Genomic DNA, 23978 nt, shown 5'->3' with positions numbered 1-23978 from the left:
TGTCATTAACATATATTGTAAAAAGCTGCGGTCCCAGCACGGATCCCTGTGGTACCCCACTGGTCACTGCCTGCCATTCTGAAATGGAGCCGTTTATCACTACTCTTTGTTTCCTATCAGCCAATCAATTTCAATCCAATCTACTACTTTGCCCCCAATACCATGCGCCCTAATTTTACTCACTAACCTCCTGTGTGGGACTTTATCAAAAGCTTTCTGAAAGTCCAGGTACACTACATCTACTGGATCTCCCTCGTCCATCTTCAGAGTTACATCCTCAAAAAATTCAAGAAGATTAGTCAAGCATGATTTCCCCTTCATAAATCCATGCTGACTCTGTCCTATGCTATTACTACTATCCATCCTCGTCCTGAACCTTCCTGCAGTATTCAGGCCATAGTCAATCAAACTTTTTTTTTGTGGATTAGGTGCAGAGGACTTTTGTTTTTGTTCTGGTCAACGAATTGAAATTCACCATCTGTGAATCCCTCTGCAAATATGCCACACATTAGGTTTTATGGCCTTTTTAAATATTCTAACTCTGGTTAAGCTGTGTATTAATTTAATGTGCAGAAAACTGTAAGATGACAATATAGCAACTGAAGAAACCTGGCCATGGTATGCATTAGTGAGCACTTCAGAAGGCATTACAGCCTAGAAAAAACAGAAGAAGGCCTGGCTAGTCTGCTCTGCCATTCAATATTGTCATCCAACTCAGTACCCGATCCTGCTTTCACAACATACCCTTTGATCCCTTTAATCTGAAGAACGATATCTAACTCTTTATTGAAAACATTCAACATTTTGTCCCCAACTGTTTTCTGTGGCAGAGATTTCTATTGGCTCACCACTCCCTGTATGAAGATATTTCTCTTCATCTCAGTTCTAATTGACCTAGCCTATATCCTTAAACTGTGATGTCAAGACTATTTGGAAATGAATCCAGGGAAGAGAACTTGAAGCTGTTTACATGAAAACAATGAAGGCTATGGGAAAATGGGAAAGAGGTGTTCAGAATTATAAATGGAATTTTATTTGATGAACAGTGATTTGGTTACTAGAATGCATAATGATCATCAATTAAAGGGGGAATAGTATGACAAACTAGACCTTACCAGGAATGTGAAGAAAACAGCATCAGTAATAGTTTTTAACAGGTAAGTGGACAGGTATCTAATTTAAAAAAAATTAAAATGAAATGGAGTATGTGTGGGGACTGGAACCATGTATGTAACGTTTGGTGGGTCAGCAGAAACACAGTGGACTTTAGCATCTCTTGTGTTAGTATGACTACATCAGGCATGGCAACAAAATGATCTGTGAACTGTAACTTTATGTAGCATGTTTAGGAACACTTTTTGTTTTTTGAGTGTGCCAATTTAAAGACAACTTTTGCATATGGTATTGTTTCTGAAAGAGTCAATGTTTGACCTATGAGTAGAATAAAATAGAATATCTTTTATTGCCACATACTGAACTTCAACCAGTCTGATGATGTCACACAGTCTCTGGGTAGAGAATTAGTTGGAATCTGGCTTGGTCTCTCACTAGAGACACACAGGTCTTTTCTACTTCTTATTAATAAAGTTAAGATGCCTTGGAGTTGATATTATTTGTATATAGGTATTGTTATATAATAAACCATATCCTGTTATCAAAGAAATGAGCCTCTCTTGCTGAGAGTTATTTGTGATCAATCATTTAATACAGACTAATGAGCAATCCCTTAGACTATTGTTGGCAACACTCTACCTCAAGCATGAAACATAAGTGGCTGTGTCCTCGATTTCACATCATATCCAGTAGTAAAGCATTAATCTTAAACCAGATCACAGGTTTGTTTGTGACAACTATTTCGAAAGTTACTCCATAAAGATGATGCAATTGTTAGCTCAAATGTAGATACAAAGGTTAATGTGGGTACAGTTAAAAGATAAGATGGAGCAAGATCAGCATATTATTTTCTTAGGCCTGTTTCTTGCTTGAAGATTCTCTCTGAGAATTCAGCAATGGTTGAGTAATTGGATTTGCTTCCACAGGTGAACTTAGCAGAGGAGGTTCTAGAAGGGAGGCAAAATTTCTAATTTCGCTTTTATACCATTGCAGGTTGTAGTCCTTGGTAGTCTGAATCAATACAACAGTCCTTATCTGGTTTACTAATCTCCCTATTTCGAATCCCCTCTTTCATGATGCCTTTCCAAGGCCTTTTTGGAGTTCTGCTTAAGATAGTGACTCTCAATACTGATCAAAACTTAGCTTTTAACTCATGTCTAGTAGGTGGTGGATAGCTTCTGGGGAAATCAGTACTATATGAAGTGAGTACTATAAGAGGTTTTTCTCTCATGTAATAGACCACTAATTATGAATGTCCTGCTACACTAGGATTTGAGAGCAGCAATGCTGAAATTCATCAGCTTTCTTGAAGATATCTGGATAATAAAAGTGTTGACACAGTTGTGGAGCATTCTACTTTTAATATGAAATCAAACCAAACTCAAACTACGAAGATGTAGGATTGCCTAATTCAGTTGCAGGATTCATGAGAAAAGGTAAACATTTTAAGCTCTTAATTGTATTACCAGTAACTATTAATTTGATAAAGTATAACTAGCTGTCATTAAAAGATTTCCAAATTTACCTTTGATACTATAGCTACTTTTTCTAGTGACCAGGAAATCTCTTTTCTGTATTGATAATGAATGGTATCTTGTTATGTAATGCCCTGGATTCAAGGGCCCAACACAAGTTGACAGTGAACTTGCAAGTAGACAGGATAATGAAGGTGGCATTTGGCATTGAGCATAGAAGTTGAAACTTTATTGCTGGAACAGCACAGCAGGTCAGGCAGCATCCAGGGAACAGGAGATTCGACGTTTCGGGCACAGGCCCTTCCTCAGGAATGAGCAGAGAGTGTTCAGCAGGAGAAGATAAAAGGTAGGGAGGAGGGACTTGGAGGAGGGGCGTTGGAAATGTGATAGGTGGAAAGAGGTCAAGGTGAGGGTGATAGGTCGGAGTAGGATGGAGGCGGAGAGGCCAAGAAGAAGACTGCAGGTCAGGAAGCCCGGCACCGCCTTCCTGACCTGCAGTCTTCTTCTTGACCTCTCCGCCTCCATCCTACTCCCACCTATCACCCTCACCTTGACCTCTTTCCACCTATCACATTTCCAACGCCCCTCCCCCAAGTCCCTCCTCCCTACCTTTTATCTTCTCCTGCTGAACACTCTCTGCTCATTCCTGAAGAAGGGCCTGTGCCCGAAACGTCGAATCTCCTGTTCCCTGGATGCTGCCTGACCTGCTGTGCTGTTCCAGCAATAAAGTTTCAACTTTGATATCCAAATGAATCCAACAAGAACTGGACCAAGCATATGTGGTACTCATAATCTTCTTCATCCTAAGTATACGCATGATTTTACTACAACTGCTAAGTATTTCATCAGTAATATTTTCAGCAACATAACACAAAACATCGCAGATAAGAAAAACTGCAGCATATTAACATGCCAAATTTCCCCTAAAGTAAATGCATTAAAATTCCATCAAATTTGACAATATTGTTATGTATTTGGCTTTAAGGGGTTAACACGTAGGGGGTTCCATACAACAGCCAAGCAGGGTGAGATCAATAGTTGTGATGTTGAGAAGATATGCTCTTCTTCATTAGGGTAAATAAAACCACAGAAAGTAGACAAAATCAAACACAAAATATTGCTGAGGAAAGGAGTGAACAAAGACAGAAATGGGAACTATTTAAATGTAAATCTATGATTCGCTCCAGTAATAATATCTAACAATATTCAATATCTAGGATCATACCAAAAGAGTACTTTGAAGTATTAAAGGGATTTTCTGCTATCTAGTGATCTCTGAGGCATGAAGTTTCCCTTTCTTGATATGTGCAAGATCAAGACAAACACTAGGCATACAGTAACAGTGATATCACCGCAGGGAGTTGGCAGCCAATTACACTGAAGTATTCTCAAACAGCAAATCAGAAAGTAAAATGCAGTAAAATCTTCTACTCAATTAAAATTTCCACAGAGTAAATACAAATCATCAGTGATACACATGGGATTAAAGTAGCTGAAATATCATAACTTTTTTTTAAATTTGAAAAAAACATTATTGCCATAATAATGGCAAAAAAGCATCCCAGTGATATAACATTAGATTTCTATGAGTAACTATTGAGTTATTAAAATTAAATTGCATTTATATAGTAGGAAATCCTGGAGGAGGTGGAGGGCGTGGGTGGTGTCACGAACGTAGGTGGGGAGTTCTTGGACTAATGGGGACAGGACCGTGTCGAGGTATGCCGAGATGAGTTCGGTTGGGCAGGAGCAGGCTGAGACGATGGGTCGTCCGGGGCAGTCAGGTTTGTGGATTTTGGGCAGGAGGTAGAAACGGGCATAGAAGTTGGGATGTCATATTACGGCTGTACAAAACATTGGTGAGGCTACTTTTCGAATACTGCATACAATTCTGGTTGCCCGGGATGTTGTTAAACTTGAGAGTGCAGAAAAGGTTTACAAAGATGTTGCCAGGACTGGGGGGTTTGAGTTATGAAGAGGTTGAATAGGCTGCGGCTTTTTCCCTTGAAGCATTGGAGACTGAAGGGTGACCTTATTGAGGTTTATAAAATTATGGGGGACATGGTTAGAAGAAATACCCACAGTCTTTTTCCTAGGGTGCGGAAGTCCAAAACTAGAGGAGATAGGTTTAAGGTGAGAGGAGAAAAAAATTAAAAAGAACTGAGGGGTAACTTTTTCACAGAGGGTGCATTGTGTATGGAACGAGCTGCCAGAGAGTGTGGTGGAGGTGGATATAATTAAAACATTTAAAAGGCATCTGAACAAGTATATGAAAGGAAGAGTATCATGGGATATGGGCCAAATGCTGGCAAAGAGGACAAGGTTAAATTGGGAAATGTCTGGTTGGTGTGGATAAGTTGGATCAAAGTTGCTTCCGTGCTCTGTGACTCATACTTTAAGCATCTTGCCTGACTGCATCTCATCCAATGTTTTGGTGCATCAATTCTAGTCCAAAAATGTCAAGAGGGCCTCAGCTGAGTCCTTCATCTATTCTGCATCTCCTACATTGTGAATATAAAGTGATTTCAACTATGGACAGTTTCAGTTTCAAGTGAAGTGAGTGATTATTCTAAGAAACAGGCAAATTAAATGAGTATATCATAGACCCTTACAGCAAGGAGACAGGCCCTTTGGCCCAAACTTGTCCACGCCGACCAAAATATCCATCCATGCTAATCACGTTTATCTGCACTTGGCCTGTATCCTTCTAAACCTTTCTTTATCCATGTGTTCATCCAAATGCTTATTAAATGTTGTTAATGTACCCACCTCAACCACTTCTGCTGGCTGCTTATCCCATATGCGTACCACCATCTGTATAACAAAGTTGCCCTTCAGGTTCCCTTTTATTCTTTCCCCTCTAACCTTTAACTGTTGCCCTTTAGTCCTTGATTCGCCAACCCTGTGAAACAGACTAGGTGCATTCACCCAATCCATGCCTCTCATAATCTTATACACTTCTATACGATCTTTCCTCAGTCTCTTACATTATAAAGGAAATAGTCCTAGCTTGTCCAACATTTCCATATAACTCAGATCATTGAGTCCAGGCAACATCCTTGTAAATTTCTTGTGCACTCTTTCCAGTTTAGTAACATCCTTCCTATAACAAGGTGACCAAAACTGAACACAATACTCCAAGTGCAGCCTCACCGACGTCCTGTACAACTGCAACATAACTTCCCAACTTTTATAGTCAATGCCCTGACTGAAGGCCAATATGCCAAAAGCCTTCTTCACTGCCCTGTCTATCTGTGACTCCACTTTCAGAGAATCACACACCTGAACTCTAAGGTCCCTCTGTTTCACTATACTCCTTAGGGCCCTACCATTCACCATGAAACTCCTACCTTGATTTGATTTTCCAAAATGTAACACCTCACACTTTAAATTCCATTTCTTGGCCCACTTCCCCAGCTGATCAAGTCCTACTGCAATTTCTGATAACCTTCTGATAATCTGTCCACGATACCCCCTAATTTTAGCTTATCTGCAAACTTACTAATCATGTCTTGTACATTCTCATCCAAGTCATTAATATAGATATCAAAATGTAACAGGCCACGCACCGACCCTTGGGGCACTCCACTAATCAGGCCTCCAGCCTGACAAGCATCCTTTCACTATTACCCTCTGCTTCCTACCATGAAGCCAATTATATATCAAATTAGCCAGCTCCCCTGGATTCCATGCGATCTAACCTTTTCAGAGCAGACTACTATATGGCACCTTGTTTAAAGCCTTACTGAAAACCATATAACTGTCTACTGCTCTGTTCTTGTCAATCTTCCTGGTCACTTCATCAAGGAACTCTAAACAGATTTTGAGGCATGTTCTCCCATACAGATGTACAGCACGAAAACAGACTCTTCGGACCAACTCAGCCATGCCGACCAGATATCCCAACCCAATCTAGTCCCACCTGGCCCATATCCCTCCAAACCCTTCCTATTCATATACCCATCCAGATGCCTTTTAAATGTTGCAATTGTACTAGGCTCCACCACTTCCTCTGGCAGGTTAATCCATACACGTACCACCCTCTGCAAGAAAAGGTTGCCTCTTAGGTCTCTTTTATATTTTTCCCCTCTCACCCTAAACCTATGCCCTCTAGTTCTGGACTCCCTCCCCCCAGGGAAGAAGACTTTGTCTATTTATCTTATCCATCCCTCTCATGATTTTATAGACCTCTATAAGATCATTCTTCATCTAAGGTAACCTTCTTCGCTGTCCGCTACACCTCCAATTTAGGTGTCATCAGCAAACTTACTAACTATACCTCATGTGCTCACATCCAAGTTATTTATATAAATGATGAAAAGTAGTGGATTAGCAGTATCCTCCTATGCCACAGAGCAAATGACCTCAAAGTAGAATGTTATTTTTGTACTTTATCAAATATTAAATGTTCAAAACAGATTAAGTATTTTTCACTGATTGCTTACAATACCTAATTTATAAATTCTACTTTTAAGAATATTGGATATCCTTTTAAAATGAAGCATGCCCATCATTTGATCTTACTGGTCCACACTATGCGAATTTTGCCAATCCCTACTCTAGCCTCTTTAATAGATATCAGTCAAAACTGAATCTGAACTAATCCAATGTAAACAAATCTCCTGATTAAACTGAACAAGTTTACAGCCAAAGCTACTCATTTCAGTACTGACTTAAATATGGTTATAATCGTGGCATTATAAAGATATATTTTCTTAGAAGTGCTGTTTATTACAATTTCTGTTCTTGTACATTGTCTTTCTTACTATGTTGCACCCTTTCTTTAGGGACAGTAGGTGACTGGAAGAATTATTTCACTGCAGCTGAAAATAAAATGTTTGATAGAATATTCCAGGAGAAAATGAAAGACTTTCCTCTGAAGTACACGTGGGAAATTAATGACTAAAAATGCTTTTTTTGCCAAACAATGCATACAATGCACTGCAAAGTTATTTTTGATTTCTTAAAGGTTTAGAACAAACATTTTTAATTGTTTTCCCATAAAGCACCTCTGAAATCTTCTATCATTTAACATTAATCCATGTCCCCTGGTTATGGACACCTCAATCAAAGGTCAATAGGGCCCTCCTATCCAATCTATCTTATTTTATATATTACAATTAGATTTCCCTTTGCCTAGGAATGATTGAATGGATTCCTTCCATGGTGTATATATCTATGCATTCCATGATTTCTCTAGAAAATATTTTAAAGCAATAGGCAGGCTGCTAAAAATCAGAAATAAAGAAAACGTGGGGAATACTCAACAGAGCTGGCAGCACCTGTCTAGAAATGAAGAGTTAACATTAATTTTGTTTCCCTCCCCTCAAATGCTGCCAAACTACATTTTTATCTTTTATTATGTAAGCTATATCCAATGCATGGTCTTAGTGATAAAGTTACTACTGTATGCTATTAGTACTATATTTTGGGATATCTAAAATAATGTTATGACAAGATGCCAATAGCTTTTATTGGCTAATAAAAGGCATGCGATTAATTAGCCCAAATCTGGATGTAGGTTTGCTCACTGAACTGGAAGGTTCATGTTCAGATGTTTCATCACCATACTAGGTAACATCTTCAGTCAGCCTTCGGATGAAGCTTTGCCCAGAGGCTCACTGAAGATGTTACCTAGTATGGTGATGAAACGTCTGAACATGAACCTTCCAGCTCAGCGAGCAAACCTACATCCAGAACCTCAACCTGAGCTACAAATCTTCTCAAAACATGCTAGCTCAAATCTGCTTAATAGAATAAATTAATTTTTGAGAATCACTTCAAACAAAATAAAGCATTTCTAATTAAATCCAAAATAGTTTTGTTTTGGAAAAAATTTATTGAATACATATGGAAGCATACATGAGGGTGGGCACAAAAAGTTCATATTTTATGACCACTACGTGCTAGTTGCAGTACAAAAAGTCACAGATGCTGTGACTTCATCCTTGTTCAATGATGTATACAAATTCTGCCACTGTGAATGGTGTTTTTTACAAAATAATTTGTATTGACTTAGTCTTCTTCACTTCCTAAATCAGGATTATAATCTGGATCTTCATCATCATCGTCATCTAATTCTAAATCATCCATATCTTGGAACAGGGATTCATCAACTTCCACGTTGTTGCCTGTTGTAAATAGACACAGAGTAGTTTTAATCACAATCCAATTAAAGTCAAGTGAAGTAGCAATAATTTTGCAAAGGTTCCAAAGTATCCAGTTAACCAAGCATAATTTTTAAATCATAACTTCCAAGGTATCAGAAAGGCAAAAATTCATAAAATAAACTAGCTTTTATGTGCAATCGTAATAATTTCAAACAGAACACTGAGACAGATTCTGCAGGTGTTGGATGTGTTTGGGGGTTTGGTCATTCTCTGGAAAGTAGTCATTCAGGACTTGATGGAACAGAAAATTACTAATGAATCCATAACATGCCAGAGGTGATTAACCTTTGTGAGTTTAAACCATCCCTCAGTGGGACGAGTACTCATTTTTGAGAGTTGCTGAGCAATCTGATTAGCTAGCAGCTCTAGTCATCCTGGTAGTGTCAGAGCTCAGCAGTGAACACTGCCACGACTGTATGAAGGAGCACAAGAATGATGATTGCCAGAACCAGTTACATCCTAAACTTTTAGGAGTGGGTAGGGATCTCAGAACCCAGGGTGTGGTGGTCATGTTTTGGAGGGCAGGCAGCAAGAAACAAACAGAGTATAAATTGCATAGGCAGCCCTGATGCACACAGGGTATCCTTGAATAAATTCTACCTTCCTCCCCCCCCACTCCTCAACCTGACCTCAATTAACGCACTGCGCACTCAGCATATATCAAATTATACATGTCAATTGATTGGACAGCAAACTCAATTCACTTTAAACTACTTAAACATGGCAGCCCAGCAATTTCAGCACTCTCCCAACTATTGTATTACGGAGGACAGCTTGGGATGGGAAGGAAGATGTTGGGCAGAGTAGTCTTTGTATTCATTATCCCACGCCATCAAAACCTAGCCGAGAAAGAGTTAATAAATTCCAGCCCTAGTACATTGCTTCATGATTAGAAAATTACAAGGTTAAGAACTGCACTGTTACTTACTATATATACTAAACAACATACATTGAAATTTGAAATTGGCAAGACAAATTTAGCAGCACTAACCCTATCAGTCCAATGAACTGGTTATTAGAACAGCATAATAAAATTGAAAACAAAATAGGCTCTACCTTCTTCCAAGAACTGAATGTCAGATGTATCAAGGTTATGGTCAGTTTCAAACAGTTGCTTCCCTAAAACGTAAAAACAAAAAACTTTAAAAATAAGCATTAAACTTGAAATCATTAAACACAAACAGACTTTATCAATACTCATTTAGTTCAATTCTTGGTGACGCAGGGATACCTCACAAAAGGGGTCAGGAAGAGTCACGAGTGACCAGAAGATTGGACAAATAGCTAAGTTTTAAGGGTCTTAGAGGAAAAGAGGAAAGTGTAAATGAAAGAGGCTTGAGGAAAGAATTCAATGTTACATAGGAAACTGAGGGAATAACCAAAGAGGAGGTAAGTTATTTAGGTAGTTCAAGTCCTTTTTAGGTAGTAGGACATGAGGCAATGCATTCATTCCAGTGTCTATCCAAATCAAGATATTTGACTTTGATCACAGTATCTTCCTGCCTTGCACCAAGGCTTTCCATGGTTGACATTTGTTATCTCAGTCACAGCAGCATGCAAACCTTTCCACCATGCCAAAGTATATTCTTCAAGGTAAGGGAAGGAGAATCCAAGAGAGGAAGGGAAACACAGCGAAAGAGAAACTGGAAGTTTGAGAAAGATAGGTGAGAGAACTGGGGATTAGGAAGATGGGGGAGGAGTGAAGCAACATGCCTTTAAACATAATAATTAAACATAAACATTTTAATTAGGGAGACCAATGCAAGGTATTGAAGGCCAGAGAAAGTGGAACTTAGTGCAGTGTAGGATGCAGCTAGAGTTTTACAACAAAAGAGGTTCGTGAAGGGTGAAAGTCTGGACAAGAGTAAGTGGGATAACCCAGTTTACAGGTGAAGAAGACAGTATTAGCATGAAGTAAGGTGCAGAAGAAAGCAAGTAAGCCACTGTAGGCGCATTTTAAATCTGATGACAAACCAACTGGTGGCCATCGAGAGAAACCTTGATTTTTAGAGAAGCCTGATTATATTATCGCGTAGGGAACATATACAAGATGGCAACTACCACCCTCAGGTTTTACATAAAGTATCCACATACCCAATATTGGATGAAGAAACCAAGATGAAAACAGATGTCACAATTAGAGGAAAAAGACATTTAATATTAAGCTGCGTTCATTTTCAAAACCAACGTATCTAACATACCTGTTAATTTAACTTTTCCAGCCTGCTCCTCTTCCCTTTGCCGTTTTCTTCTGATTTCAGCCAACTCTGCATCAAATTTTGCTTTCCATGACAAAAAATTCTCAATCGTAACTGGTGTACCATGGAAAACTGCCTACAAGAATGTGCAGAAAATAAAAGTCTTTTAAAGAGTATATTTATGGATTCCAGTGAGTAAATTAGTTATCTATAATTCAGTAAGGGAACTAAAAATGTAACAGGTAGCAAAACTAAAAATCATGGCAGAATTACAGTCACTGAATATGTTGTTTTTGAACTGTGCACAAAAGTTTCAATGAAGAGTTGATTCCTTTATCCAAATGGTGCAAGGATATATTATTCTCATAACTTTGCTACACTTGCTTAAATACATAGATCGCAGATAAAACCCACTGTTTAAGGAGGGAGTAATCTGTCAGTTTGTCATCAGTGGTTGAAAAAATGTTAGAAGCTAATATAAAGGACGTGATAACCAGATATTTATAAAATGATAGTAAAATTGTGAAAGGGAAATCACGTTTGACAAACTTGTAGCACAGACAAGGAAAGATCAGTGGATGGGGTGTATTTGGACGTTCAGATGGCTTTTGGTATATTAATTTGTCAGATTAAAGCACATTAGAATTGTTGTGGGGGGGAAGAAGTGAGAGGTGGTTGGGACAAAGAGTGCAAGACATTCTCAGGATGGCAGGTTGTTATTAATGGGGTACATAGGGTCAGTGCTGGATTCACAGCTGTTCTCAGTCTATATAAATGTTTTAGATGTGGGTACAAATTGTAACATTTCCAAATGTGCTGATGATACCAATTTGGGTGGGGATGCAAGGGCACTTTGACAGGCCAACTGAACGGCCAGGCAGATGGCACGTGGAATATGATGCAAATAAATTTAATGCCATCCACTTTGGTCGAAGAAACAAAGGCAGGATATTTCTTAGACAGATTAGGAACCATGGGTTCTAAAAGAATTTGGATATACTCACCCATAAGTCACAAAAAGTTAGCAGGCAGGTGCAGCATGCAATTAGGGTGCAAACATATGTTGGTATTCATTTCAAAGGGATCGGAGTTCATAAATAAAAAGTTCTTCTGCAGTTGTTTACAGCCTTAGTGTGATCACACCTGGAGTACAGCGTGCAGTTTTAATCTCTTTATCTCAGAAAGGATATATTTGCCATAGGGTGAATGCAACAGAGATTTAGCAGATTAATTCTTGGGATGGAGGGATTATTTTGAGAACAAATTAAGAAAACGGAGTCTGTCTCCCTAGAGTTTTGAAGTAAGGTTGAAAGATAAGGATGTGATAGTGTGAATGTAGATAGGATGTTTGCCCTGGCTGGAGTCTCTCGAACCAGGGACAAAGTCTCAGGAGAAGGAGTAGGCCATTTAAGCCAAGGATGAGATGGAATTTCTTCACTCAAATGATCATGAATCTGTGGAATTCGCTACCTTCAGAGAGTTGTGCAACTCAAATCACTGAGGCTGCTCAAGAAAGAAACGTAATGGATTGTGGAGGCTAGTGAAATTAAAGGAAATGGAGATAGTACCAATTTACTGCACTGAGGTAGAAGCCCAGCCATGATCTACTTGAATGAAGGAGCAAACTTCATTGGCCAAATGACTTATCCCTGCTCTTATGTTCCTAAATCAGCTGTAGTATGGAATTTGATAATACACATCCACACTTGCAACATATTAACCTCGTAACTAAACAGTGCATCTTCTCTCCAGGGATAATTGATGCATTGACTATAATATTCAAAAATTCCCTGATGTAGGAAAGGTTCCAGTGGCTTGGAAAAATATATTAATATAACATGCTTGTTCGAAAAGAGACGGAGGTAGCAAGTAGGAAAATACAGATCTTTGGAAAATTGGTAGAATTCATTATTAAGTAATGACAGGACATTTGGAGAACCAAAATACAGTCTCAGAGTCTTACGAAGTGTAAATCAAAATCATGTTTGACTAATTTGCTAGAGGTCTTTTAAGATGGAATAAGAATAATGGATAATGGTGATCCTGCAGATGTCGTATATCTGGACTTCCAGAAGGTATTTGATAAGGTGCCACAAAAAAGATTAATCCATGAGGAGTTATGGGTAATTTATTAGCTTGGATAGAGGATTGGCTAACCAACAAAAAGCAGAGTGTCAGGATAAATGTGTCTTTTTTTCAGATTGGCAAGATATACCTAGTGGGGTGCCACAGAATTCAGTCTTCAGACCCCAACTATTTACGATCCATGTTAATGATTTGGATGCGGGGATGTAAAGTACCACAGCCAAATTTGCAGAGGAAATTAAAATAGTGGGAAAGCAAGTTGCAATGAAGAAATAAGACATTTACAAATGGATATAGATAGGTTAGATAAATGGGTCAAAATTTAGCAGATGAAGTTTACCTTGGTAACTGTAAGGTTATCCATTTTGGTCAGAGGAATAGAAAGACTGCTTATTACCTAAGTGGAGAGAAACCGGAGTCTTCTGTGCGGAGGAACCGGAGTGTCTTGTGCATGAATCACAAAACTTGTAATCATGTACAAGAGGTAATAAAGGAAGGCAAGTGGAATTCTGGCATTTACTGCTAAAGAAATAAAGTATAAAACAGGGAAGCATTACTGCAACTGTACAAAACATTAATGAGACTGCACCTGGGGTACAACATACAATTTTAATCTCCTTACTTCAGGAGGAATGTAATTACGTTGGAATTAGTCCACAGGAGGTTCTGTAGATTCATTCCAGAAATGTGGGGTTTGTCTTATGAAGGGAGATTGGGCAGTTTAGGTTTATACTGTGAAGTTAGAAGGATGAAAGGACATCTAATTTGAGGTGTACAAGATGCTAAAGTAGATTTGCAAAGTAGATGTAGAGTTTCCTCTTGCAGAGCAATCAAGAAAAAGAAGTAATAGTTTGCGAATAGGGATAGCAGATTTATAACACAGATAGGAAGAATTATTTCTCTTGAAGGGTCATGAGTCTGTGGCGTTCACTACTTCAGCATGTGGTGGATGCTGGGACCTTCAGTAAATTTAATGAAATAGACAGATCTTTAATTAGTAAAGGGTTGAAGGTATGGAGAGGAGGCAGGAAAATGGAATTGAGAGAGAGATGAAATCTGCCACGATTGTATCAAATGGCAGAGCAGACTTGATGGACTGAATGGCCTACTCCTGCTCCTCGTTCTTATGATCTTATGCATGTTAAAGAAAGTCACAAAGATCAGGTTAAAAACAAGGGTATAACTCAGTCACAATTCAAAATCTGATAAGTTTTTTTAAATATTCCCACCGACTATCACTATAAAGAACTAGCAGTGGAGAACAAATTTGAAAACAGCATTAGCTATCTCAGCCAAAGTTCACAATGGAAATCACTGCAATTTAGTGCTAGTCACAGTGAATCTGAACATTAGTTTATATATATTTCCACCTTGTAAGCAACAATGAAGGTATAACTCAATGGTAGAGTGAATGGGAGTAGTGGGGAAAATATTCTGATTCACTTATGTTTGCTTAGCATAGATTTGTTGGGGAAATGTTGAAAGACAGAGTGCTCTGGAGTTCAAACATATTGCACTAGAACATCGTTTCCGTTGCATCATATTATATACCAGTGGGGGAGTCAGCGCCTTGTGTGTGAAACTTCATAATGCAAATTATGACCTAGATGAAATATAAGGTCGTCATGGCCACTGGAACTTCTGCCTTCCTGTTCACAAATTTATGTCCACATATCTTTTAGGCAAGGAAATCAAAGGTTATTAGTAATAAATGGGAATATGGAATTCAAAACAGTAATAGATCAGCCATGATCTTATTCAATAAGAAATTTGAATAGCAAGTTTGAGAGGCTGTGTAGCTACTTCTGCTTCATATGTTCTTATATGAACAGTACACAGTTTGCCAACATATTGGACAACCTGACTTGTAAGTGCAGATTACTGTGACAAGGTAATTAGACAAGTCCTGCCACTAAGACCATTTGCAAAGATGGTCAGTGTGACTTCGTTTGGTATATCATGGTTGCTGTGATTACACACAAGTTTTTTTTTAAATTATGTGGTGGTGTTTGGGGGTGGGTGGATGAAGGGATATGTGCAGACAGAAAGGAATTGTTCTAGGTTTAAATTTTGTACCAACTATTATTCGTACTGGCTTACAAAATATGGTTCCCTTTAATGTATCACTGGTGGTCGATATTTCAACTATCACAGCTTTAATAGTGGTATATTAATTCCCAGATACAAATATATTCTCAAATTCCCTTTCTTTAGCCACCTATACTAACTATAAAAATGCAAGTTGCTACAAATACATATAAATTAGTAGGTCTGAAGATGGGTTGTAAACCAAAATACTTTGGCATACACAAGAAAGGCATAAGAAATAGAGATAACAACATGATAGAGCAAACGTATCAGGAAGTGATAAAGAATTTCTACAGACCATAGACCTGGCTTAACTGCAAGAACAGTATTACATCAGAAAATCTTAGTAGGGGAACAAGGAATGCAAAGCATAATTCAACTGATACTGCAGATTAACAGGTGAACTATGACAATATGACTGAAATTGGGAAACTGCAGCTAGACCAGAGAAAAGGTATGTCAGGGAAGAGATCGAGACAATGAAAATTCCAAGACAGTAAACTGAACCTCAAATGCATCACTCAATTTCGAAGTCTAAAAGTGGGTTTGGGACTCAAGTTCAAAAATTGCAAATGAACTGATGAATTTAGTTACTTGATACCATGGGTGATAAAACATTTAAAACAAGCATCCTTGGTAGCTGTCTGTTTAGATCTTATCAATTGTTTTATAAGAAACTAAATATATGTTTAACAGAAATGATGTTCTTGTGGTATGAGGCTGTATCTGTATAATTTTAAACATTTGGCCTAGATACATGGATCAGTTAGTGTACAGATCCACATCCTGTTCTTCAAACCTTTTCAACTTCTTCAGCTTCTTTTTCTTTTAATAATTTTTCTTTTTCTTTGCGGAACTTTATTTGATCCACAACTTCATTTAATTTTTCCTGTACGGCCGTCACCAATGTGAATATCATTACCATCCCAATATTTTCTTGTATCTGCGGGAAAGACGTAATGCAGTGTAAGAACATGATGAAAGAACAGAATATAACCAAGGGCAACGATCACTATCATGAACCAGATGCAAAGCCTGAAAAGCGAAACAGATTTGGAAGAAAATTCAACTGTTGAAAATAGTCAAGTTTTTTTCCAAAGACTAATACTCAATGCCATCTTCATTCCTAATTAATTTGATCCCATTTGATTTTTCTTTCAGAAGTGATTTACTTGCCATTCATTCATCTTTCTAATCTACTCACAAACTGATAAGACAGCAGATGGCAGCACGCATGATTAGCATAATACTGCAAAATATGTATGAAAGAATTTTGAACATGGCTAAAGAAAAAAGTCAGGGAATTACCAAAAGACATAGAAACCGTCTAGAGAGGGGACTTTTGCTTCAGAACATGCTGCAAAATTAATCAACACTTCAGAGTGCAAGCAACAATTGCAGTAAAGCTTATTGATTTTGCAGTACTGCTGACACAACTGTGATTTACTGCTAGGTTCAAGATTAATGGGCCAAAGTAAAATAATTTTGAAATGCTGAAAGTCAACATGACATATAGAAAGCTAAACTTTCATCTCTCCTGTAACTACAGAAACCAAAGGCATTATTGTGATATGAAACCAATGAGTGTTTACATTCAAGTTAGTGTTTGCTCTTCTGTTTCCAACACAAATTCCATTCCTTTAACTTAACTGTCATTCTGCAGTCTGACAAAAGGAAAATTCACTGAACAATTGCACATAAGGACAGGCAGAGAGAGCAGTCTTATGCGATAGCTAAAGAGGAGTGAAAGCAAAGTACACAACAAAATAAAATGTTTGTTTGTCACTGACAACACAAAGTTGTTTTTAAACTTGCTTGTGAGATGTGGACATCGTGCGAGTCCCTTGAGAAGACGATTGTGAGCTGCCACCTTGAAGCACTGCAGGCCATGTGCCGTAGGTTGACACACAATGCCCTTAGGGAGGGATTTCCAGAGATTTGACCCACAGCTAGTGAAGGTGCACTGATATCTTTCCAAATCAGGATGGTGAATGGCTTGGAAAGGAACTTACATGTGATGGTCTGCCTATGTATCTGCTCCCCTGGTCCTAAGTGGAAATGGTTGTGGGTTTGGAAGGTGCTGTCTAAGAATGTTTGGTTAACTTCTTGTAGATAGTACACACTGCTGTAACTGAGCATTGGTAGTGGAGGGAGTAGCTAGTTATGGATGAGATGCTAATCAAGCGGGCTGCTTCTTGGATGGTGTCAAGTTTGAGTGTTGTTGGAGCTGCACCCATCCAGGCAAGTGGGGAGTAGTCCATCACACTCCTGACTTGTGTCTTGTAGATGGTAGAGGGGCTTTGGGGAGTCAGGCGATGAGTTACTCACTGCATTATTCCTATTCTCTGGTTTGCTCTTGTAGCCGCTGTATTTATGTACTGTGCCCTGTTGAGTTTCGGATCAATGAGAGTGAAGACTTATCCCCACTATTTCCCAATGATCTATTTTAAAGGGGCTCATCATTAGGGCGAGGAGCATAAAATTTTGTGATCAAAATAGTTTGTACTACTGCTTTAAATTTGACATTTTATAGCACAAATGGGTTGTTTCCGTTTTGTTCACGATGGAACATTCACAGTAAACTTTTGTTTATAATCCTCTAGTTTTGCTAAGAATCTCATACAAATAAGACACAGAAAATCAGCCCTCGCAGGAGTGCAATACTTTGGCTAATTTTCATTAATTGAGCTGAATTGCACAATGATTTACCAGGCATCTTTCCCGGGTTTCTTTCGTTCACTTACCTGTTCATTTAATAGCGTTATTATATCTGCAACATCAGACTTTTGAATATTCTCTTGCCCAATGACTTCGAAAATTGGAGGTTCATCTGGATATTGTTCTACATATGTAAATTGAATTGTTGCCTCAACCGCTGTACAAAAACAATTATTGAATTTAATAGTCAGTATTACAGTATCATAACAAAAAAATACTGCAAATTTGAAATAAAAAGAGTGTATGTTAGAAAAGCTCAGCAGTAAGGCAGCACCTAGAAAATAAATAGATATAGTGCTTCAACCTAAAGAAGAATTGTACTCAACTCAAATCTACTGATGCTGCCAGCTCTACTCCGTTTTTCCAGCATATTCTACTTTTTTTCAGATCACAAAACCTATATATCTTGCACAGCATCACAAGTTAAGGTTTGAAGAAGATTGTGCATGTTGGAACAGTTAAGACTTTCTGTTAAGACCTTGCTAACAAGGCAGCTCACACTTGCTTTCTGAACATAAACTGTGCCAAGACAGTAGTCCTTTCTCAACAGGTGATGTATGGAAATGTAGTAACACAATGCACCAATCATATTTTGCTGCTCAACGCTTGAACATTGATTTGACAATATAAAGCATATGCTGTGAATTTGAATATAACCATTTCAATATGGATAGTGGGGTGACAACATTATAAGGGTCATTCTCCACTTAGTACATATCTTGAAATGAATTCGCTGTGAACTGCATTTTGTTACAAGACAAACTGTTCTAGGATATTGAATAAGTGGAAAATAATAGTTATCATAAGCATCAACATATTAAATCAGCAAACAGGAAATTGAGAGAAGTAATCCAACACAAGGATGGAATTTTCTTCATAAACTCTGAATTGGTCTGTTAGCACCTTTGTCCCAAGGAGTGAATGCAACAAGGAGTGAAGCTGCTCCCTCAATTTTTAGCATTTATGTATATCGCATGCCTCACATGCTTTCATAAGTCAGTGAAGATCATGATTCATCCCTGGTCAATATGTAGATTCACATGCTAGCTATCATTCACCTTCAATATCCAAATGTCCCTAGTATAACAGATATGATATCCTGCACCAGCTTGATTATCTTGTGCCAAATTTCTGCCTTTTCCCATATCACAGCACACCATTATCTTAAAAATAAAACTATCCAATGCCCTCTTGAATGCTTCAGTTGAGCCCGCCTCCACCGCATTACCAGGCATTGTGTACATCTTCACAGGAACATATTTGATTCTGTCAGGCATCCCTGGTTAATGTCTTACACTAAATGTGCCTGAAACGTAATTTTTATTGTTAATGCCTTTAAATCCACATGGCCATTATTCTTTATTTGTTGTTCCTTTTTCTGGTTTGCTTCTCTCCCCTATTTTTTTTCCCTTTTCTGTTGCTTTTTCTCTATTTTCCTCACTGCTGTGCCATTAAGGGGTTGTAATCCTTTTCAAACTGTCCATTAAAAAAAAAATCAGAACTGTTGTAGCAGGCTTCAGGCACTTGATGGAGTTCACGCAAAATAAGGCAAGCTGACAGCATGAGGGCTATCTTCTATTTTTGTTGATTTAAAAAAGGAAAAAAAAACAATAAGCCATTGTACACAAGTGATGTAGAAAATTGTTTTCAAGTTTTTTTTTAAAGCTACACTTTCTTTGAGGAGAGCTTTATAGTTCTGCTGTGGGGAGCATTTGATTGCCTCTTGTTTTGTAAAAATAAATCAGAATGTATGTTTTTTAAAAAACGTCAGAGAGAGGCAGAGAAGTACAGTTCTCACGGTCTCAGTACAGGTCTGTAAACTTGTGCCATTAATTTTTAAGTAAAGGGATTTGTAGGAATGTACAGTATCTTGACAGAATTTGGATTTTAATCAAAAAATAAAGAGTAGCTATGTTTTCTGGCTGGTTATTCTACACATCTGTACTCACAGTTAAGATGAAGTCTGAGACATTTATACCTTCATGTCACAAGCACGATTTGATGATTATATGATGATCATCTTTCAAAAGCATTCTGACACACTGAGACATAACACACATTATGATTTCCTATGCTGCATTTGATTAACTTCATAACTGAAAGCATTACAATTAATTTTCTTGCGTGCACAGGAACTCAAAAATACTCACTTTTTGAAAATTACACCCAACTTGATACACCGTGAAGTGGTTTACAATGGCAAAAACAGACCTGAATCTAAAGTGGGACTGCAGTACAAGTAAAAAATAAACCTAAGTCAGATTTCGAAAAACAGACTAACAAACCTTCTGACATATCTATTTGCATGGTGTACGATGTACGCTGCCATCTAGAGGCTTAGTGAAAAAGTATGTGAATGGGACAACAAATAACTGAGAAAGTCCATATAATATGATGCATTGAACACGTGCTACAAAATTCTGTGGTTTTAGTAGAAAAGCTAAACCCAGGAACTCTCAAAAATGCTCTAACATTTCTGACAAGTGACATAATTCCAAATTAATGCAAATAAAGAATAATGGCCATGTGGATTTAAAGGCATTAACAATAAAAATTACGTTTCAGGCACATTTAGTGTAAGAGGTTATCAAGAGAAACAAACAATTGCTGCTTGAATTATCAATATTATATCAGAAGAAAAGATACCCAAGTTATTTTCTGTGAAAAGTCCAGACTTAATATTCATCTTGGGATTTATGAGCACAATCCATTAGAAATTTGTCTATTTTAATAATCTCCTTTTCTCCAAATATATCATACCACATACTCTCTCAATCCTTTTCACATCATTCCGGTTCCAGCTGATCTACACTGTCAGTTAAGTAAACAATATCCTCATTTTAACTTTCTTATTCTTGTTTCTGAATTTCTATATGGTCTTGTCCATCTTTGTCACTGCAATTTCCTCCAGTCCCACAATCTTTGAGATACCTCTTTCCTCTAATTCTGCCCTCTTAAGAATCCTTAGATTAAATTGTTCTGTCACTGCATCATATTTTCTTTTATAAAGTTCTTGGAACACTTTATTACATTTAAGATTAAAAGTGCATTATGATGATGTTGTATGGGGACAGACTGTTACAACACAGTTAAATCAAATCTCTCTCATGCAGCGTCCACCCCAAAAGAGAAGCAAACACATTCTGGTGAGGTTTTGAGAGTGGATACAAAATTTTCAGTGAGGAAGCATATTTGGAGAAAGGGAGATTAACAAAATAGACAAATTTCTAATGTATAGTTTAGGGCCATAAAGCATTTTTAACTATTACCTCCCCATTTAGAACAGGGCAATTAGATATTTTTAAGAGTTCAAGCTTGCACAATTTGCAACCTCATTAATTTTGTAAATGATCATTAATGAAAAACAATGACTCAAGGGAAAACACAAGAATCTTAAAACAACCTTAATTTATACCACAGAAAAACAGAGCTTCAAGAGAAATCAACTCTGCCTGGCTATGACATTGCCAGAGAGATTTCCATAGACTTCCCTAGCTTCCAATCACTGGGTATATCTTTTTATTTGCAGCAACCTGATCCTACATTGAATGTATATTGCTTCTAGCAAGCAAAAGAACCAAATAGAACAATCATCTAAATTGGTTGCTCGTGCAAGCATTAATACAATTTAAGTGCTGTCCAATCTCAAAATCAGATCTAACAGTGGAGCTTTAAATTAAAAATCATTAAAATTTACTTTAAAACAGATGCTTAGAATCAGGCTTCAATTGAGATTAGGACTCACTTCATTAAAAGTCGGAACTATTATTTTAACCTGTCAAAATTTGTTCAGAAGATCCTTTTGGGGTTGCAAGCAGTGTAAGTCAACATCCAAAGTTGAAGCTGAAACTCTGCTGCAGCATTCTGAAAGGGCTTAATCCTGTCCCAGGAATACAAAATCATCCATTCATCTGTATCTACTCCATCCTCCCCTTGTCCTCATTTCTACTTCCATCTAACTCTCAAATTTCTCCATCATTTCTTTCTTTTCTTCCCTTACATGTTCACCAAGCTCATTTTGTTTACCCCTCACACTAATCAAATTTCCACAAGCATCTTCCCGCCCACTGGCCGTCATTCCAGCCAATATTGTAAACTGTTCCTATCTTTAGGAGTTTGTCCCTGCTCTCTTCAGAATTCCTATTTTTACCTCTCCAAACTTCCAACTCAACATCTGTCGTCAAGTTTGTCAACTGTGCTGCAATATCTCTCATCCATATTGATGTCCTAAGTGCCTCTGATGTGGTCACAACACCATCCACTTTCAAATCTGCTTTTCCGTTGATCTACTCAAGGAACTGTGTCATTTGAGTCTACTTTTATAAATTTGATCAAACTCTCAAAATCTCTAGTGGTTTTACACCTGCCTCTGAACCCATATACCTCAGTCACAAAGATCACTATTTCTACCAATGTTCTGAAACCCATTTAGCCTTCTGCCTATGTCCAGTCCTAATCTATGGAGTTCTGCTATCATGGTATGTCAGACATATTTGTTAGCCAATCTGAAATATCCAATGTAACTCTTCTGCAATCACAATCACCAACTACCCTCAAGTCGAACACTTTCTGCTGTCTTCCACTTTGTCCTTTAGAACAGTCATTTCCTTTTTTAGGGAGCTTTCGCAATTTCCATCTACAGTCTTGTGGTCTGTAGATGGAATTTTAAGCAAATGCCTTAGCATCTGCATTACAAAGGCCTTTGTTTTCTTCCATTTTTTAAGTTGATTGGTTTGGTCGTACAGAACTGCAGAGTTCCTTAAAAACAAAATAGTCAAAAGCTTTTAATCGTGTACTCATCAGGACAATTTGCAGTGCAAAAATGTGTGGCGCTGGAAAAGTGCACAGCAGGTCAGGCAGTATCTGAGGAGCAAGAGAGTCGATGTTTCAGGCATAAGCCTTTCATCAGGAAAGTAGAGCTTATGCTCAAAACATTGATTCTCCTACTCCTCAGATGTTGCCTGTCGTGCTGTGCTTTTCCAGCGCCACACTTTTTGACTCTGATATCCTGCATTTGCAGTGCGCACTTTCTCCTAGGACAATTTACAGGAAAACTAAAGTAAATGGAAACCATCATTGTTGCTTTTGTGGTTCATTTCTGAATGTAATACCTTGACCAGAGTGAATCTGCCTGGTTTAACTTTTTAAACTTGGCAGACAATTATCATTGCCTGGTGTATTCTTAACAAAGCCTCCACTAGTAGGCAAAGTTACTTAAGACAGAACAAAGATAAAGTATTAAAGTCTGTTATGAAGCTGTAAAAGCTTTCAATTATGTCCACACCAAAACATAGCAATTTTGTGAACCGAATTGAACTGCTGCCCTTAAAAAGATCCAATTGGCTATCTCCTGTACTACCTCCCGCCCGTTTCCACCTCCTGCCCAAAATCCACAAACCTGACTGCCCCGGCCAACCCATTGTCTCAGCCTGCTCCTGCCCCACCGAACTCATCTCTGCATACCTCGACACGGTCCTGTCCCCCTTAGTCCAAGAACTCCCCACCTAGTTCGGGACACCACCCACGCCCTCCACCTCCTCCATGATTTTCGCTTCCCCGGTCCCCAACGCCTTATCTTCACCATGGGCATCCAGTCCCTGTACACCTCCATCCCCCATCACGAAGGACTCAAAGCCCTCCGCTTCTTCCTTTACCACCGTACCAACTACGTACCTTCCACTGACACCCTCCTTCGACTGACTGAACTGGTCCTCACCCCGAAGAACTTCTCTTTCCAGTCCTTCCACTTCTTCCAAACTAAAGGAGTAGCCATGGGCACCCGCATGGGCCCAGCTATGCCTGCCTCTTCGTAGGATATGTGGAACAGTCCATCTTCCGCAGTTACACTGGCACCACCCCCCACCTTTTCCTCCGCTACATCGATGACTGTATCGGCGCTGCCTCGTGCTCCCACGAGGAGGTTGAACAGTTCATCCACTTTACCAACACCTTCCACCCCGACCTCAAATTCACCTGGACAGTCCCAGATTCCTTCCTCCCCTTCCTCGACCTTTCTATTTCCATCTCAGGCGACCGAATCAACACGGACATCTACTACAAACCAACCGACTCCCACAGCTACCTGGACTACACCACCTCCCATCCTGCCCCCTGTAAAAACGCCAACCCAT

General features: G+C 38.5%; 1 protein-coding gene and 1 pseudogene across 1 annotated transcript in view; one reads left to right on the top strand and one right to left on the bottom strand.

Moving 5' to 3' along the window:
* The window catches only part of LOC122548652, a 14498-nt pseudogene extending 6348 nt beyond the window's left edge, over positions 1–8150 (top strand).
* A 257-nt stretch (positions 8151–8407) lies between these two features.
* rwdd1 (RWD domain containing 1) overlaps positions 8408–23978 on the bottom strand; it is a 27543-nt gene continuing 11972 nt past the window's right edge. The window contains exons 3-7 of the mRNA XM_043684958.1: positions 17874–18004; positions 15929–16072; positions 10960–11092; positions 9815–9877; positions 8408–8719 (exon numbers count right to left, since the gene is read on the bottom strand). Coding sequence (XP_043540893.1) covers positions 8604–8719; positions 9815–9877; positions 10960–11092; positions 15929–16072; positions 17874–18004 — 587 coding nt within the window. The 3' untranslated portion in view covers positions 8408–8603. The remainder of the gene's footprint in view (positions 8720–9814; positions 9878–10959; positions 11093–15928; positions 16073–17873; positions 18005–23978) is intronic.

Source organism: Chiloscyllium plagiosum, chromosome 3 (assembly GCF_004010195.1).
Source record: "Chiloscyllium plagiosum isolate BGI_BamShark_2017 chromosome 3, ASM401019v2, whole genome shotgun sequence".
In the NCBI taxonomy this organism is placed as follows: domain Eukaryota; kingdom Metazoa; phylum Chordata; class Chondrichthyes; order Orectolobiformes; family Hemiscylliidae; genus Chiloscyllium; species Chiloscyllium plagiosum.
The sequence above is the reverse complement of the archived record's forward strand: the minus strand, read 5'-3'. Positions and strand labels throughout refer to the sequence as shown.